The sequence below is a fragment of the Nerophis ophidion genome, linkage group LG04, assembly GCF_033978795.1.
Source record: "Nerophis ophidion isolate RoL-2023_Sa linkage group LG04, RoL_Noph_v1.0, whole genome shotgun sequence".
Taxonomy (NCBI): domain Eukaryota; kingdom Metazoa; phylum Chordata; class Actinopteri; order Syngnathiformes; family Syngnathidae; genus Nerophis; species Nerophis ophidion.
The window spans coordinates 42775059-42795644 of NC_084614.1; the positions used below are offsets into that span (position 1 = coordinate 42775059).

The 20586-nt window shown below is 39.7% G+C and overlaps 1 protein-coding gene across 2 annotated transcripts in view; it reads right to left on the minus strand.

The window, feature by feature from the left end:
- hlcs (holocarboxylase synthetase (biotin-(proprionyl-CoA-carboxylase (ATP-hydrolysing)) ligase)) overlaps positions 1–20586 on the minus strand; it is a 44093-nt gene that overhangs the window by 12537 nt on the left and 10970 nt on the right. For both annotated transcript variants that reach the window (XM_061898095.1, XM_061898094.1), the window contains exons 3-9: positions 19602–19764; positions 17142–18085; positions 10024–10188; positions 8037–8317; positions 7461–7528; positions 2283–2443; positions 709–823 (exon numbers count right to left, since the gene is read on the minus strand). In XM_061898095.1, the coding sequence (XP_061754079.1) occupies positions 709–823; positions 2283–2443; positions 7461–7528; positions 8037–8317; positions 10024–10188; positions 17142–18085; positions 19602–19764 (1897 nt within the window). The remainder of the gene's footprint in view (positions 1–708; positions 824–2282; positions 2444–7460; positions 7529–8036; positions 8318–10023; positions 10189–17141; positions 18086–19601; positions 19765–20586) is intronic.

Genomic DNA, 20586 nt, shown 5'->3' on the forward strand with positions numbered 1-20586 from the left:
TGCTTGATATTAGCTTTGGTAAAAAATTGCAAAATTTTGCATCTATTTCCAGTTTATGATTTCACAAAAGGGTTATCAATGTTTGAAGTGTTCTTTTTAACTGTGTCATATTGTAAAATAAATAATTATAATTTATTAATAAAGTAAATAATTTAGGAGCCTGTGAAGGACATTTTTGTTGAGGGTTGTATTTCCATTTTACCACAAAGGGGCACTCCTATCTCAGTGAGTCATGTGATAGTGAGTCTGTTCTCTGCTTCAGTTCGATCATATGTTAACTGCCTTATCTTTTCTGTGTCTATTGCAGGAACGCACACAATCGTTCTTACACATGCGCCTGCAGTGCTTTCACTGCTTTTGTCAGGAACATTCTGGAATTGTTAAAAGAGCTGTTTTTTGCTTGTAAATGAGAGGACGAGAGATGTTCATCACACGTCAACCGACATCTGTCGATATGACTTGCCAAAGTATGCCGCGGGAAATTGCAGAGATTGTAAAAAGTTACAAATCCATGCATAATTTGTAAGGGTTGGTTGAATTTGCATGAATTAGAGCAACTGCAACATAAACAAATTATGGAGAGTCTGTCTGTTGTGTTTACCGCAATTAAGAAAACCTGATTTAGAATAAAAATGCAACCAGTAGACTACAATAGTTTAAAAATATGTGGGAATGTGACACTCGGTACAAAGAAGAAGAGGTAATTACCTATTAGTAGATGAAAAGTTGTACCCATTACAGTAGAAGTCACTAGAACTCCTCCAAGCTTGGTGAGGTTGCTGTAGTAGATGTCATTGGGCCACTTTACTTTTAGGTCAATATCCTGAGGGGAAAAAAAACCCTAAAACAAACAAACTCACAAGTGTTTTGAGATGCAGGCGGTCTCGGCTTTTTGTTACGCTTTAGGTTGCGAGCAAACAGAGTACGAGCCTACCTGCTGCTGCTAGTTTGCGCTGCGATGGTCAGAATGAAACCCGTTAGATCCGTCCTAAAACAACCGCTAACATTAGACATAACTTTGTTTTCCAACAATGGAAAACTATTAGCAGATTATCCAAAGCCTTCTCGCCGAAGTCGGGGAGGTCCTCCGCTGGCGTAACTGAGGCTTGTTCCTCCAACCGGCTCAGCTGCCTCTTTTTGTGCCTCTCTCCCATGTAGTTCAGTGCAACAGTGTCGCCAACAAAAATAATCACAAGTGATACTTCACATCTAATATAAAATATTTGTGCCTCTGACAACTCAGCGTGCTCATACTTCACAGCCTGTGTTCTATTCCATGAGATGACAAAACATTTTAGCTAGTATTGATGTAATTGGGAACACTGACGAAGCTACAGTTGAATAAAGGACGAGTGACCATCTCATTAAACAAATGGCAAGCCTTTATAAACAGGTTGTGGCAGAATCCCCTACATACCGCCTGCTGCATGTTTACTGACGTCATTAACTGTCAGTCACAGCAGCTGAGTGAAGGATGTTGAGAAATATATCTCTCCTGCGCTGTATACTGTTTGTGTTGGACAAATGCATCTGTCTCCAATATTGTCTACACCTGTCATTATATAATAACAGCAGAGACCTCTTAAACTCACGCTGAGACTTCACAGAAGTGAAGAGAGTGAAATTAAGTAAAACGAAAAAAAGTCAAAATAGTGGTAATGCGCATGCGCTGGCGCTGCTGCGACTTTGTTTCCAGGAAGTAAGCAGTGTTGCCTAAAATGCATTAATAAATGACAGTTTTTCAGTAATTATAAATTTAAACGGTTCCTAAGTGTCTGGAATTTTAACGCGGTTTATCATTATATTGTTTACGGTTACATAATGAGATATGGTCAATAAAATATTCACCAAAAATTCTCTAAGTTCTGCCAAGGGGTTTAAAGAATGACGAGGACCACGGCAAATAACGTTAACAAGCTTAATTGTCATCTCTACAAAGCGGTCAGCACCCAGCCTTTCACGCTCATGGCCTCACAAAAACAATGCAAAATGAATATAAATGGGGATTAAAATGAAAAAATGTTTTCAGTTTTTGTTGGCAGAGATGGCGAGGAGCAGAGAGGACTTCCTGTATATCTTGCAAAGGTCCCCATACTCTGCTTTGAGTTCTTTCTTAAATCATAGTGTTTCTCACCTTCTTTATCAAAAAAACACGCAACATTTGGCAAAAATCCAAAACCGAATCATACAAAAAGTGGGGTGCTTTGACTGTAAATGTGAGTATGTTGTAACAATTCCACTCGGGCCGAGACAGCTGGTAATGCAAGGTGTAAAAATTATACCTGGTATCCGGGAAGTGTGCACACAGCCTCGACTACAGCAAGTGCCACCAGGTGCTGCAGAAAAGAAATCCTCTGTCCAAGTCTGGAGCTGAGCTTCACTTGCACACACAGTGTGAACATGGCACATCCGAGAGGGCTGAGCCAGGCATTTTTCCTCCGACCTGCAGTCGGAATTATGGTAGTTAGTCAAATATAATTTAGAACCACAAGTATGACATGAGTGTTTTTTTCACTCACAATAATGTGTGGTATTTCTACCATTATATTAGGGTAATGGCACTTAATTGTATTTCCTGTATAGCGCCAGAGTGCATTTGAGGATGTATTTCATATAGAACAAATTAATACATAGTCCTTTTCCTAAATACAGGTGGTCTTTGTTCTACAACAAGTGTGTTAAAAGGCTTTTGTTGTTCCAAACTCACTCCCATAGATTAATTAAAAAAGTAATTTTGGTGCGTTTGCAAGACTTGCAGGAGAAAACTGGAAGGATACGGTATGTTTTTTCACACCATTGCTTATTGGAAAACTTCTTGCATTTTATGAAGTCTCTCAGGATTAAAAGAGGTCATATGATATTTTTTTCTAAATTTGAAAACACTTCCTTGTGGTCTACATAACATGTAATGGTGGTTCTGTGGTCAAATTTTGCATATATTATGTTTTACAGACCATCTTCAAACTGCTTTCTGACCGTGTTTTAAGAATGCACCTTTTTGTGGACTGTTTTATGTACGTGCCTCCACTTCGACAGCCTCTTCTCCCCTTCGGTCATGTTGTAGTTTTTAGCACTTCCATATGGAGTCTACTTAAAAGTCTCGTATGAAAGAAGGCACGATTTTTGTATAAATATATCCGCCATTACAAAATGTCTTGCGGTGTCTACAATTACAGAAGCGTTGGTTCTCGCAGAAAGGATCTGTGTCATCTTTCCATAAACTTGGGGCCCTCTCTTAGACCAGTGGTTCTCAAAAGGGGGTACGCGTACCCCTGGGGTTACTTGAAGGTATGCCAAGGGGTACGTGAGATTTTTTAAAAATTTAATTCTAAAAATAGCAACAATTCATAAATCCTTTATAAATATATTTATTGAATAATACTTCAACAAAATATTAACGTAAGTTCATAAACTGTGAAAAGAAATGCAACAATGCAATATTCAGTGTTGACAGCTAGATTTTTTGTGGACATGTTCCATAAATATTGATGTTAAAAATTTATTTTTTTGTGAAGAAATGTTTAGAATTAAGTTGATGAATCCAGATGGATCTCTATTACAACCCCCAAGGAGGGCACTTTGGGGGTTGTAATAGAGAGTATAGTTATTTTTATGTCTTTTTTCCAAATAGTTCAAAAAAAGACCACTACAAATGAGCAATATTTGCACTGTTATACAATTTAATGAATTAGAAACTGATGACATAGTGCTGTATTTTACTTCTTCATCTCTTTCCATCCATCCATTTTCTACCGCTTATTCCCTTTCGGGGTCGCGGGGGGCGCTGGCGCCTATCTCAGCTACAATCGGGCGGAAGGCGGGGTACACCCTGGACAAGTCGCCACCTCATCGCAGGGCCAACACAGATAGACAGACAACATTCACACTCACATTCACACACTAGGGCCAATTTAGTGTTGCCAATCAACCTATCCCCAGGTGCATGTTTTTGGATGGATGGATGGATGGATGGATGGATTCATCTCTTTTTTTCAAGCAAAAATGCTTTGCTCTGATTAGGGGGTACTTGAATTAAAAAAATGTTCACAGGGGGTACATCACTGAAAAAAGGTTAAGAACCACTGTCTTAGACCTTATTAGGGACAAGCTTGACATCACCCCAAGCGATTAGAGTAACACAATTTAGACAGAACTGACCGCTGAAGCCCCCATACCCCTCCCCCTCATTCCTTGTTTATTTACTTTTACATTATATTTTATTGTATATCTTATGTATTATTTATTTATTTATTTTACCTTACCTTTTACATTTTTATCTTAAATATATTTCTTTAGCTTGAATCTATGTTTGCATATATTCATGTGTGTCTATATCTGTTATCGGCACTAGGGGACAATTACCTTGGGAATTGAGTGGGTGGGTATTGTAAGGGTTGAGTTTATTATGTTACATATTGTAAAATGTGCAGGTACCCCAACTTGCTGTGGCCATGATTCACTATGCTGTACTGTCATCAAAATTCAATAAAAATATTTGGGAAAAAGATATATCCGCCATGCCTCCATGGTTTGATTTCAAAATTTCGGGACTTACGGAGATCCCAAATACACAAACACAGGTAACAATAGGCAAGAAAAGTTGTGCAAAAAAAATAAAAGAAAGGTTAAACTCCAACCAAGATCGGCAGGACTTTTGGTCTCACCTGCTCAACTGATGCGACCATCATTAAGGATAAAGATGGTAGATATCCGTGAGCATGTTAAAAGACCTGCTCCTATGAAGGCGACACTAATAATGAACCTCCGTTGTGGTCAAATTGTTGAGCTGTAGGTTGTTAGTAATGTGGCTAGAAAAAAAATATTGTCTTATATTGGGGTTGACAAGTTTATATGTACAACCAGCCAACAAACTTTGCAGATCTGCACCGAATCTGAGCTTTTTTTAGGAGCTTCTTGTGAAATCTGAAAAAATTCAAATACAAAAATAACAATATGTACCCGATACAACTTTTTCACTTTCGATACCGATATTGGAGCATCGAGTTTTGGCCAAAACAGATATTGATCCGATAGGAAATCAACAAGAATCCTTCATACTTTTATTATTTTGGAGTGTGGAATTTGGAAAATGTTTGATTTAAGATAAATTAGTCAGCAGAGAACAATGGTGGATATGAAAATCATAAACCTATTTATTATTAACCGTCTGGAATAGACTTATGCTCTTTGGAGTGGTAAAGTTTTTTGGGCCAGACTTAGTGGCCACAATGATTCATCAGGGTAAGCTCAAGTCACAGTAAGTTAATTGATGCGGACATGTTGGTAACGGCATACTTTCCAATACGCCTCTGCCTTGTAGATGTTATAGGTGTAAATGATATGCAATTGTGTTTTAAAAGTTGTTTGAATGTCCAGTATAAGACTGAAATTTTGCTCAATAAAGGACACTTATTTATGTCTACCTTGTGTATTATCATGCGCATAGCTGTGTGTAGCTGCTACCATGTTGATGTTTTGTAAAAGGCTTGACTAAAAAAGAAGAAAATAAAAAAACAATGTGCTTATTTGAGGACATTTAGCATAAGTAAACCACCTGCAGGACTCCTTGTATCAGAGAAATTAGATGAAAAAAAAAAATAAATAAATAAAAAAAAAATATATATATTATTTTTTTCATCTAATTTCTATATATATATATATATATTTTTTTTTTTTTTCCTCGCTGATGTCTGACCAATAGCCAATATCAATATCGGATTGGAACACCCCTACATTCAACCAACAAATTCAACATAGCTAACAGCATTCTGCTTTTGAACATATATGTAAAGTCACAACAGCTACCTAATTGTCTATACTTTGCACACATGTTTTCAGTCTCTTGAGAATCTTTTTTTTTTAATCCAGACTACAGTGCAAACAAGTTTGCGCTAATTTAAAAATAATCAATGAAAAAGAAAATGTTAGCAAAAAAGTTTAGCCGGAAAAGGTAGGAAAGTGAACATTTCATGTGCATTAATGACGAAAATAATAATATAATTGTTAATAATACAATATCAAATCAATTTTATTTATAAAGCAAATTTAAAATTTACCACAGGGGTAGCCAAAGTGCTGTACAATGGGCAGGTTAAAAGATAATACGAGAACCGAGCAAACAACACAACACAAACAGAACATGATAAAAAATAAATAAATAAGACATAAAAACAGGTTCACAGCAGGTGTATAATGGGGCGCCATTGCAGGCTTGATATCACTCGGTGTTAAAAGCCAAGGAATAAAAGTATGTTTTTAAGAGAGATTTAAAAACAGGAAGAGAGGAGGCTTGTCTAACACTCAGAGGTAGGTCGTTCCAGAGCTTGGGAGCAGCAGCGGCGAAAGCTCTGTCACCTCTAAGCTTCAGCCTTGTGTCAGGGACCGTCAGTACAATACAATAATACTACCATCCTCTGTGTTGTTTAGTTTGGTTTAGTTTAGTTTAGTTTAGTTTATTAAGGATCCCCATTAGTCTACACCGCAGTGGAGACTATTCTTCCTGGGGTCCAGGCAAAAAAATATCACACAATCACAAAACAAAAGATTACACTGCAGTACAACATGGTCAAATAATAAAATGTTGTAATACAAAAATAGCAACAACAAGGAACCAAAAAAAAAACAATAACTTCAAGTTTACATAAAAATGTTCATACCAAAGATAAAAAGAGCAATATTAAAATATATATACATATATATATTTGCAAAATTATACCCATTAGTGTAGCAAAGACAAACAATAGGTGACGAAAAAGTACCATCAATCCATTTTCTACTGCTTATCCCATTGTGGAAGTTGATTCCAGCAAGTTAAAGTTAAAGTGCCAATGATTGTCACACACACACTAGGTGCATTTGATCCATCACCCTTGATCACCCCCTGGGAGGTGAGGGCAGCAGTGGGGAGCAGCGGTGGCCACGCCCGGGAATCAATTAACCCCCAATTTCAACCCTTGATGCTGAGTGCCAAGCAGGGAGGTAATGGGTCCCGATTTTATTGTCTTTGGTATGACTCGGCTGGGGTTTGAACTCACAACCTACCGATCTCAGGGGCGGACACTCTAACTACTAGTGATTGTCCTATACATAACAGTCGTTTACAAAACATCAGTTTTGGGTTTAAGACGGGTGAGAGCACCTCTTAGGACTAGCCTGGTACCATAGTTGTGACTGTCACTAGCAAGCAAAAGCTGTGAATACAGATAAGCAAGTTTATGGTATGTATAAATAAAAAAAAAAAATTGAAACAAACTACAAGCTAGTCTGTCACCAACTCTCATCCATGAAAATTCATTATGCATGATCTCAATGCCGGTCCTAAATGAGCAATGGAGAGCTAGTCTGGCAGCTCTGTTTTGGGTAAGCTGGATTTTATTTATTTCTTGTTTAGATGCATTAGACCAGATGGCTGGGCAGTAGTCAAGATGTGACAATACGTGACGTGTGTGCAGACCACCAACCTTTGCCTTTACTTTGTTGCGCTGCTATCACAATCAAACCAGCGTCCTCTGGTAAATGGTGGTTGAACCTTAAAAGGAGACAAATATTTACATTGAATAATTATTCAATTTTAAGAAATTTAATAGAGCTTTACACCGATACTTGTATTTGCATGACAGTTCATATTGCATTGACTGCACTACAACTTGACTATTTACAATAAGAAGATTTACGTCTCATCCAAGCAGGCTTCATCAGTTCATGCTCAATAGCTCCAGTCTAGGGTCTGGTGCAGTCTTGGTATATCATTTATAAAATAAAGCAATCACCTTTATTTACGAAATGCATATGCATTTACATAAAAATCCATGTAGGTATCTAAACTAAGTGCTTATATATACTATTTATCATTGCTTCTGAAAGTTTTCCCACTCTGCGGTTGGTATCCTGTTTCTTTTATGCATTCGCTTACAGTATTCATCCATCCGTCTATCCATCAATTTATACATTCATCTACTATTTATTATCATATACTAAAGCCTCAATCCTGAGGTTAAAGCATGCACGCACTTGTTTGTGATCAAAGAATGTATTACCCTTCTACCAGGTCCATGGTTGAAGTGACTACATCGGCATAAAGCATTGTATGCCCCAGTCGGCTCGTTTTTAGGTTACTGCAATAGGTTTCCGAACAGAAGGGCTCCCACGTCTGTGTCTCAGGGTAGTTGGTCAACAGGGAAAGAGAACCATCGTGCTGGAAAGCACAATTCTGTAGATCAGAACTCGCTGTGATCTTGAGAGACGCCTTTGACATTGGGATGAGGCCATTTTCATCGGTATATGACTTTAGCCACTGCAGAAACTTATCTTTGGCCTCCTGTGTGGAAGAGAGATAACATGTTTAGAATACAAGCACTTTATGTTTTATTTTTGATAACTGTACACATCTATATACTCTACTTGCGGGGCAATGATGTAATCACATTTTTCAGCATTAAACCTTCGGTTCAGTATAGAGGGGTACAGATTTCCCACACACTACACATTAGGTACAGGACAGGAAGTGTTGGTGTTACATTACAATACTTGGTAGAGATGGGTATTGTTTGCGTATTATCCGATAAGGGTGCCAAATCACCACTTTTGAGACGGTTCCTTCGCTTAAACAGAACCGGAACTCGTACATTCAAAAGAAAAACATACACATTTCGTCAAAAAAAATAAAACATTTAGTTTTTTACAGAACCTTGTGACATGAAAGTTTAACATAAGAGTAATTTACCTACTTCAATCATAATCATACAAAAAACAAGGTGATACGATCCTCAAAGATATCACAGCAAAACCAGTAGCAGTTGCTGGGTTGCAACCATATGACTTAAAGGGGAACTTACCTACTGTATTTTGGGAATGTTGCCTATCATTGACAATCCCTATGTAAGATGCAATCTCATTTGTAATACATGCCAAGTACAAGGTGGTTAACAATGAAGCTAAATAGAGTCAGCCATTTGTCCAATAAAGCCCTCTAAAACATCCAAAAACTGCCAACAATACTCCATTTAGATCTTTTGTGACCTACAAATTACCCACAGATTAACAATATTGTTATTAATAATCACTAAAGCAGAGGAACTACTGTTAACGATGCTGTGATCAAAGAGAGGTAACTAGCTTATGCAGCTTTTGACACAGAGCCGGTGAGCTGCTGCATCTCCTCTGAGTTGGTAAAAGTTTACTGTACATTATAAATCATGACTCTCACTTATATAGTAGATTGTTTTGGCCATAAACCGAGAAGCTGGTCAACTATGACATTCAACTTAGACCCAGAGATCGCGAAAAGGACATTAAAAAGAGTAGGGCTTTAATGATCTGAAAATTTCATATCACCATTATTGTGACTAAATTGATCACGGTTATCATTATTATTGTGGTATTGTTGAATATGTTCATAACGTAGTTATACACACACTGAAATCTTTGACCAAGTTTTATTTTTTAAAAATAACTAATAAATTGACACTAATATACTTTCTTGGCAGAATAAACATTAAATATTGTTCTGAATTCTTTAGAGCCATATTTTTATTATAATGTTTACATTTTTTTTCCCCTGTTTAAAATAGCAAACATTTTAGAATATTGTTTTATTGATGAAGGCAAATTGAGTGTTCACTTTGTTTCACGTCTGGTTTATGAAGTTCAAGACTCATGGTAAGTTGAAAACTGCATTGCACATCATTATAGCCGCTTCAATTTCGGTTGACAAAGGTTTTAACAAAAAATCTAGAGACGTCCTGCGAGCCGGATTGAAAAGTTTATCAGAGGCCGTACATATGTGGGCTGTTTTCTTAAAAACATGAGTACTGTCAGTAATTCTGGGCACCACGGGAAAAAAAAACTGCCAGTCAGGGGCCCTTGGAATAGTCCCAACTCTACCACCGAACATGTCAGTCCTGCTTAACTCATGTTAAGTCTCAACTTGTCTTTGTGAAACCAATATTGTGCATCGTTTCGGGATATGAGAGTACCATCACACACTTACCTATACAAACCTACAAAGAGTTTTGAGAGTCTTACCCGAGATGTCGCCAGAAGGTAAACTGGACTTGGTGCTGGTGTTTGGTTTTGCTGACAACTAAGGCCAAGAGATTGAAGGATCTCTGCCAAGACTTGGTGATGTAGTGCTTTGTTGATTTGTAAATTATCAAACTCTTCAGCTGCCGGAGATTTTTCCAGTTGTACCTGCACACAGGGAATACACATAACTCACAGAACCTGGATTTTAGCATCATTACACAAAGTAAATATCTTTGAGGTCTTAGTTCTGGATCAGTCAAATTCTTATTGAGAACAATGATAGAGAAACGTGAAATATGACAAACCGTATGAATGTGATTTGCTGTAACTCAAAGCCAGCTGGAAAGTTACCGTTCGTGGGCATTAATGTTATATTAATTTCAGGCTATTCATCTCTTTTAGTTTTTAACAGCTTTTTCCAAGATGCAACAAATATACAAGTATTTCATTTACAGTACATTCATTCAATTGTGGCAGCCCACCACAATTAGATACACTTTCACTCATAAATACAGATTGTCTGTGAATGCAGCTTGTCATTACTCTGTACAGCAGATGCAATTCTGACTTCTGCCAGAAAAGATGATGGAGCAGGATGGCTCAGTATTAGAACAGATTTGGCATTACACCCTTTCTAGGCGATAACCATGGACCCGGACTTGAAGATGTTGATTTTAAGTGAGAGCTTGAAACAATTAGGACCACATCATCTGCAAAAAGCAGACACCAAATCTTGCATCCACCAAACCAGATCCATTCAACGCCCTGACTGCGCCTAGAAATTATGTCTAATCGGTGACAAAGAGCATCCCTGGCAGAGTCTAACCCTCACTGAACACAAGTCAGACAGTCTGATACCCCATACTCTAAGCACTCCTCACAGGACTTCCCAAGGTGCACAGTTGAATGCCTTCTCCAAATCCACAAAGCACATGTAGACTGGTTGGGCAAACTCCCATGCACCCTCAAGGTCCCTGCCAGGAGTATAGAGTTGGTCCAAAGTTCCACGACCAGGACGAAAACCACACTGATCCTCCTGAATCCGATGTTTGACTATCTGGCATAGCCTCTTCTCCAGTACCCTTGAATAGACTTTACCGGGAAGGCAGAGGAAGTGTGATGCCACAATAGTTGGAACACACCCTTCTGGTTCCCCTTCTTAAAGAGAGGAACCACCACACCGGTCTGCCTATGCAGAGGTACCGCCCCTGATGTCCACGCAATGTTGCAGATTCTTGTCAACCAAGACAGCACCACAGCATCCAGAGCCTTAAGGAACTTTGGGCGGATCTCAACCAAGCCCAGCCACCGCGGAGCTTTTTAACTACCTCGGTGACCTCGACAACAGAAATAGGAGAGTCCACCACAGATTTCCAACGCACTGATTTCTCATTGGAAAACGTGTAGGTGGGATTCAAGTGGTCTTCGACGTATTGCCTTCACCGATCCACAACATCCGCAGAGGTCAGCAGCACACCATCCTCATATCCTTACAGTATTGACAGTGCACTGCTTCCCCCTCCTGAGTCATTGGACGTTGGTCCAGAAGCGATTCGAAGCCGTCCAGAATTCGTTTGACATGGCTTCCTCGAACCCCTCCCATGTCCGAGTTTTTACGTCCGCGACCGCCGAAGCTGCTCGCCGTTTGGCCTGTTGGTACCTGTCTGCTGCCTCTGGAAAACCATGAGCAAAAAGGCCCCAATAGGACTCTTTCTTCAGCTTGACGGCATCCCTCACAGCTAGTGTCTACCAGCGGGTTCTGGGATTACTGCCGCAACAGGCACCAACCATCTTGCGACCACAATTCCGATCGGCCATTGCAACAATAAAAAGTTACAGAACATGGTATACTCAGACTCAATATCCAGTGCCACCCTCGTGACATGTTCAAAAGTTCCTTGGATAGCTTGCACTCACACACACACACTGTAGTCTCTGTAGAATGTAAGACTTCTAAGTCCTTGTTCACAGTGGTAGCACTTGTGTGCCAAGTTCTTGTCAGGGATAATGGTCCCGAATAATAAGTTGCACATTTCAAATGCAGTATTAAAAGGAACTACCTAATCCACGTTTTATGTTTGATATAATGAAAACTTTCTCAGGGAATATTTATTTTGATCTAATTTGATTTATATTTGTGATTTCATCCCAAATTTATGTTATGTTGGCAAAATAAACATTGATTACTATTTTGTATGCAATGAATACAATAAACTGTATTGCATTCTTAAAATGTATTGTTGGCAGGTTGAAAACAGCTCAACGGATTTACGTACAGAAACCAACATTAAAGCAGAACCGTGTAATAATCATCAAACAAACGAACGAACGAGATACAAGAACTTAGTTAATGCGGTCACACCACACAGCAAAAAGGGCTGTGAGCGCACCTGTTTTTAGTAGCACAAACAAATTGGCACAATCAACCATTTTAGCTGTGCGTGTCAGCCTTCAATAATTAAAATCAAAAACAAGCGTTTAGGAAAGAAAATACAATTAGGCCAAACACAATAATTGAGGGCACATCTTAACATGTATAGTCAAGCCTAATTAAGCAAAAATATAATCCATTCGTTTAATCGATCGGGATATTTGATAGACGACTCGATTACTAAAATATGCGATAGCTGCAGCTCTACTAAAATCACACCTGACAGGATGGAGAGGACTTTGGCACATAAATAAATTAGACAACCCACAAAACAGCGCGCCCTGAAGGGATGCTCAAAAAGCGACATTAGGACGATTTGTGAAAAAAATCTATGCTAAATTTTACTACGGCACCAACCTTACATGTCAAGTAGACGATATGTGGACCAAAACTTTAGACAAATTTAGGGGGGGAAAAATCATAATATGAACCCTTTAAGTCAAACAAACTCACACAATCATTTAGCCAGCCATTTTGTTTGTTATGCACTCCCCCTCATCAAGACAGTAAAGTTTAGTTCCATTCCAGGACATGACAAAATGCACACAATGTGGCCCCGGAGCCGAAGGCAATCGACCTGGCCATCGAAAAAATAAATGGCTGCCGTAAGGAACAGAAATCCACCACCATCAACAGGTTGTGAAAGACTGGACCGCAACACACAGAAGTAGACGACCCGAGCCCAGAGGCAACTAGCCTTGAGACAAAAGTCAAAGCGAAAACGTCTCCTCAACTGCGACACCAAAAAAGGCTGCTTCAGCGCGGACGACAAAGACAGCGCATTCCAGTAAGCTATAGGCCATGTTAAATGTTGCCATGTCTTTTATTAAATTTGTGCACATACTTGCCAACCCTCCCGGATTTTCCGGGAGACTCCCGAAATTCAGCGCCTCTCCCGAAAACCTCCTGGGACAAATTTTCTCCCGAAAATCTCCCGAAATTCAGGCGGAGCTGGAGGCCACGCACCCTCCAGCTCCTACGGACCTGAGTGAGAACAGCCTGTTTTCACGTCCGCTTTCCCGCGATACAAACAGCGTGTCTGCCCAATGACGTTATAACTGTAGAATGATCGAGGGCAAGTTCTTGGTTTCGTATGTGGGTTTATTGTTAGGCAGTTTCATTAGCATCCTCCCAGCGCGGTTACAACACACAACAGCAGTCACGTTTTCGTCTACCGTAAAGCAGTTTGTCTGCCGTAAACAGCAATGTTGTGACACTCCTAAACAGGACAATACTGCCATCTACTGTACATGCACCACAACACCTCCAGGCAACTTCAACCCTTTACAAATACCCTCCTCCATTCACATACCATCTCCCCGGATTGTAAATAACCTAATGGAAATAATCGAATGTATTTTTAATGTATATACTTGTTCTTATGCTATCTGAACTCACTATGTTCTCTGCTCTCTGTACATATCTTACTAAGTAAGACCTACACGGTTCCAATGTCCATTTTGCGGTTGATGCAATTGTTGATGACTGAAGTACTGATATCAACCAAAGCTCCTCATCCCACCCCCCAGATTGTAAATAATGTAAATAATTCAATGTATATACTATGATGATTAACTTGTGTTATGACTGTATTATGATGATAGTATATATTTGTACCATGAATTGATTAACATGGACCCCGTCTTAAACAAGTTGAAAAACTTATTCGGGTGTTACCATTTAGTGGTCAATTGTACGAAATATGTACTGAACTGTGCAATCTACTAATAAAAGTTTCAATCAATCAATCATGCATATGTGACAATACTCCTCCCCTCTTAACCAGATCTCCATAAGTCCCAAAAGTTTTAAATCAAACCATGGAAGCAAAGTGGAAATAATCATAAATCAATCTTGCCATCCTTCATACATTCTCCAAACAAGTTGTTTGGAATTTGCCCAATTTGTGACGTTTTTCCCATTGGTCACCAATGTTCCCTCTAATTTTTCATGTGTCTGAGCAATTTAAAAAAAAATCCCTGAGCATTCAGTGGAGCACTTTTGAGCAACATCAGACGTGCACACTGTAGCCATACCAGCAGCAAACTAGTCACAAACCTGACATCAAGACCAGTTAAATGTCTTAGTATTAAAATGAAACTATTATTTTCTAATATACCAATAAGTGATCGGGCCCACTTATGATGAAAATGTAAAACATTGGCATGTTGCACAATGAGATGTAAGCATGGCCAACGTGTACATTACTGTGACTATGTAAACTATACCGTTTTTATTAACGTGTATGTAATCTAGTAACAGCATATCATAATTATTATCCATACATTAGCATTCTTAATAAATGACAATAGAATAAGCATATACACATACAAGGATATACAGTTTAAGTGTGGTGTTGGAGTTGTCCGACTTTTTGTTTGGCCAACAAACGCACCTGTGGCTGAGTCTAATACAGGGGTGTCAAACTCATTAAAAGGGGAACATTATCACAATTTCAAAAGGGTTAAAAACAATAAAAATCAGTTCCCAATGGCTTGTTGTATTTTTTGAAATTTTTTTCAAAATTTTACCGGTCCCGGAATATCCCTAAATAAAGGGCCGCATGGAGGAAAATCAATTCCCAGGTGGGCTTGACTGGTAATATCATGGCATAATAACTTAAAAAATCAACTACGACAACTACAGATTGTTTTCTTTGTTTTACTTTGGCCCAAAATACAACACGCAGATTATGAAACTGCACATATGACAAATTTCTTGACAAAACACTTCAAGTAAGTTGAAAATTCTGAGGAAAAAATTGGTGTAGTTTCAAAAACACCATGAACACAATAAACTTAGAATCTCAGTGTATTTACAAAGCAATTAAATAATTAGTCACAGGCCATCTAGGAATGAACAAAAAAAACACAATAAATTTCACTTTCTTTAAATTTGCACAAAAGACAATATTCACAAAACTACATCAAAGTGTCTCATGCAATATTTTAAGCAGGGTTACCAATTTTTTATTTTACTCCGGTTTGCTTTATGTTAGGTCGAGGGCGAGGAGTTCGCATCCCCGCTTTACCGTATACCTCGTGCTTGGTATACTTGCTCGCCTTGGAATGAACTATTTGCTTGCCTAACAGAATTGCTATTGTGATATCCAGTGGACACTTTTAGAAAAGCAGCTTGTTTAATTAAAAATGCAGCTCATTTTTACATTTAGCAAACTCATTTTACGAGCCGTGTCAGGCCAATGGGCTGCATGTTTGACATCCTTGATTAATTTGAACTTCCGTTAGCGCAAATGAGAAAGAGAGCGGCTGCTGTTGATATGACAGATGACAAGAGTTGGTTTTGATGTGGTTTGTAATGCAGACAATTATTCGTATTGCTAGATAGTAGTTTTTACTAATGTTTTTGGTGTGGTCACAACAAACATACTGTTTTGCTGAATAAAGCGATCAATGGAATTAATGTCTTTAAAACGTTTCGTTTCGACAGACGTCACAATAATTGAACAATGTTGACGAACATTGTTTTATCTGTTTTTGCCGCTTGTTGTCACCTGTCATTCAGAGTTGCATTGCAAAATCCTACAATACAAATTGTTTAAATGTTTATTTTATTTAGGGTTCAGATTGGATTGGATTTGTTACTTGGCCTAGATTTACTTTGCACAGAAGACTCAGGAGCAGCGCCACCTAAACCTAAGGGGGGCCTGGAACTGAGGGGCTCCCAAACCTCAACACCTCCCTGCCAAAACCTAAACACCATCCACCAACTCCAGCTGCCCTGAAAACACAGTTTGAAAAAAGACATCTGAACTGTACTCAACACAACAGCAATATCAATGCAAAAATATCCCCCATTTAAAAAATAATTTTGTTCATGAATATGTGCAAGTGTAACAAAGGTCTGTCAACTTCAAGAACAATCCTGGCGGTGTGGAGGGTCGCCAGTAGTTTTAGCTAAGTGGTCAGAACGCTGGTATCTCATACAGGATACATGGGTTTGCCATTTTTAATACAAAGTAGCGTATAGTTCTAAAATTTATCTGCCAGTAGACTCCATATTCCATCCATCCATCCATTTTCTACCGCTTGTCCCTTTTCGAGGTTGCGGGAGGTCGCTGGAGCCTATCTCAGCTGCATTTGGGCGGAAAGCAGCGTATACCCTGGAGAAATCGCCATCTCATCACAGGGCCAACACAGATAAACAGACAACATTCACACTTAAAATTACACACTAGGAACCATATTAGTGCTGCCAATCAACCTATCCCCAGGTGCATGTCTTTTGAGGTGGGAGGAAGCCGGAGTACCCAGAGGGAATCCACGCATTCACGAGGAGAACATGCAAATTCCACACAGAAAGATCTGAAGCGCAGGATCGAACCCAGGACCTTCGCATTGTGAGGCAGACGCACTAACCCCTCTGCACCATGCTGCCCTAGACTCCATATTGAAGCGCTAAAAACTACAACATGGCTGACGGGGAGAAGACACAGTCGAAGTGGAGGCATGTATAAGACAGCCCACAAAAACGACATTCTGAAGAGACAGTCAGAATGCGGCTGATGGCCTGTAAAACATAATCTATGCTACATTTTGCCAATGAACCATCAATACATGTTATGTAGACTAAAAAGAAGTGTTTTACATGTAGAAAAAAAAATCATATCGTGACCCTTTTAAGTAAAACATATGATCCATCATTACCTTTGAAGATATACCCTTACCTGACACATGACAGCTTCCCCTCCGTGCTCTCTGGGTGTTACACTGACAATAACCACATCCTTTTGATGAGGAACATCACTGAGTTCCCCCCATAGCTCAATTTTTCCCTGCCCAGGGACATTGCAGACATAAACCTTCCCGCTTGCTAACACGCTCAATTCAAGTTCTGTGTCGTCCTTTTGTGTGAAGCGCAGCCTCCGCACTTGCCCGTAGGAGCACTCTCTATTTTCTAGTGAGAGCCCTGTCGGGCAGAGGGAGGATGCGAGCCCGAGGACTTTTCCACCCTGGCTCAGGTAGTTCAGAAATTGTTTTTGAAGCTGGGGAGTGAGAACTTCCTCCTCTGCGAGCACCAGGAGTTTTGTACTTTCCATCCAGGGTTCACTTAAAGCCTGTTGCGGCTCCAGGGGATATATAGTGTACTTTTCCACGTTTAGACACTCAGTTAAAACCTGCTGAACTGCATGAAAACGCTCTTTGCTGCCATTGGTGTACACAAGAACATTTGGAGGTTTCTTGTACTGGTCACAACTTTTGGTGTCATGTTCAAAGTCTTCCAAAGTGTCATCATCACCATCCAGATGTAGGGAGTCGCCATACTCTGAAATGTTCTCTGCTGAAGCATACTTTACTGAGAGAATAGTGCTATTCTCTAGCTCCAGACATTCATGGCAGCTAGACAGATGGAGAAAATGCCCGTGGTTCTCCATGTGTTCGTCAGAGCCAGGACCTTCTCCGTCGGAGACGCAGCTTTGTCCCGATCCTCTTGGTTCTTCTGATGTCTTCTCTGCTGTGAGTTGTGAGTCACAGTGCTGAGGGCGCTGCAGGTGTGTTGTCATGTGGTTAGGGCAACGCTGATCGTTTACAGCATGGGTGTGGCACAGCACTACGGCCTCCTCAGGGCGATGGATCAGCTCACTTACAGTGGATTTTTGGAGAACAACCGCTGTGGAGAAATAAAAAATTATGAACAATATCCTTCAAATGTTTGCATGTGTGTGTTTGTATGTTTTAGGGTTGTAAAGTTATATTCGCATTTTTTTGAATTTGTCCATTAAGAGTTGGCTAAAGGCTGGAGAATTTAGCCTCCTATCGAGGAATGTGTCAATCGGTCACCCAGTAGTACCAAACAATTAGAAAAGTACGTAGTGAAAAGGTACGTTATCACCATCGCCAATTAATGCCTTTTAGTGCCGATCACAAACGCCGATCACCTGTGGCTAACAATGTACTTAATTATATTTCCCCAGCTGACAGGCAGCTTGCAGCAAATTATGTATCTCCATACACATTGTGGAGCCGTTCCTCCAAGTTATGAAACATGACCTTGCATTTCTTTGTAAATTTTGTATCATTATCACTAAAGAACAAGGCTTAAAAAACAAGTATTGTATTAAATGTGCTTGCATGTAAAATTTACAATAAAAGTGCTCATATTATTTGTGCAAAGCTAAACAGCCAGTTAACATCTAAATGTCCTCCAACAAGCACACAAGATCGGCCTTTCTTGTGTTTTAGTCAAGTCATTTACAAAAGGTAAACACGGTAGGCTATAGGCTACCAGGAGCTAGGAGCTACACAACCGCTAAGCACACAAGCTGGACTGTAGCGGTGTCCCAATTCAGGGTTTGCATCCTTTGAAGGGCGAATATGAAGGCCGCTTACGTCACAACGCTGCGCAAAGGCTGTCCCAATTCATTCAATTTCGAAGGCTCCTCCAAATGCTGCCGACGATTGCGCCCTCCTTTTCCCTGTATTCGGAGGATGCATCGCGACTATCCATTGGGGCCTCCCAAATCCCAAGATGCTTTGCGTGCCTTTGTTCAACTTGTATCTTTTTGACGATGGTGGCAAACACAAGCAGCAGCACCGGCAGCAGCAGCACCGGCAGCAGCAGCACCGGCAGCAGCAGCACCGGCAGCGAATACAATTTCAAATGAAAGTATCCTCCGCAAGCTAGACTATCCCATTTAACAAGGGGTGACGCCTCCTTCGGAGGTGCTTCCGAAGGTCCAGCCTTCTGAGGCTGCATAGACCGGGTCCTTGGAAGGATGCAGACCCTGAACTGGGACACAGCTAAAGTTTCCAAGACAGAAGTGTATTCGAAAGTACCCAGTAACAAACAAAAATTAACTATTGTGGCCAGTGGATGTCGCCGAAAAAATTACCACTCCACTTTAAGTAAAGACACCATAAGTCAATTTCAGACAGTTAATAATAAATAGGTTAGTATTTTCTAGACCAAATACTGTTCTCTTATCAAGAAATTGTACTTGATCACGCCTTTTTAACATTTCCAAATAAAAAAAAATACTGCAAGCGTATCATATTGGAACAATGTATCGGTATCGGCCAATATGCAAATCTCCAATATTGGTATTGTATCGAAAGAGGAAAAGTTATTTATATTAGGACAGCCCAAGTACTCACTTTCGTGAAATGCAGTGTATTTGTGTACTTACGGACAATCTTTGAAGGCACAAGTCCTTTATCCAGTTGTAGTCGATCCTCTAAAAAAGCAACTCCAAGGCGACTGAAATTATCGACACTGGCCTGAGCCACGGCCTTGAAGGGCTTGTCAGGGCTGCAAGCCAGAGGTATGCAGAAGTCTGACCAGTTTAACACCTGTAGAAAAATGAATCTGCTGTCATGAAGGCTGTTTAATTCAGTAGTTTTACACTCATCTATAAATGACTTTAAAACCTTCAAATGCGTTTCCTTTGTGAGTCTATACATAGCAGTTAGGGATGTAACAATATAAAACTCTCACGGTATGATATTATTGTCAAAAAATAAATAAATTGGTAAAAATGCCATAGTGTGTATAAGGAGGTAATACCGCGATATTTTTATGCCATATAGCGATAGACGATGTATATTACAATATTTTGCCTTAGCCTTGAATGAACACTTGATGCATATAATCACATCAGTATGGTGATTCTATGTGTCTACATTAAAACATTCTTGTTCATACTGCACTAATATATGCTACTTTTAAACTTTCATGCAGAGAAGGAAATCACAACTAAGTCAATTGACCAAAACTGTATTTATTAAAGTTATTAGCAGGTGACTTTTCAAATGATGCTACATATTAGCAGAAATGCTACTTTTGGTAGCAACGCTTGTGCCCCACACATGACAAATTAAAGTTGTCTATTCGACATATTCCCGCTTGAAGCCAAACCACCGCCAGACGATGGGCCCCGTTCGATTTTTCTTGGGAATGAATTCTTCCTTCATTTGTTACCATATTCGCATCTTATTTCTCTCGCAACAACCCGCTAGCATCACAGCTAATGTTAGCCACGCCACTACCTCTCCGCTGGGCGAGGGCGTGTACGTATGACGTGACAGTAAGTGACGTTTGAATGTGCGCCTGCTTGTCTGTGAGGAGACACAGAAAAAGAGCGAGGAGAGTGTAATGCCCGCAGCTGCGTGAGA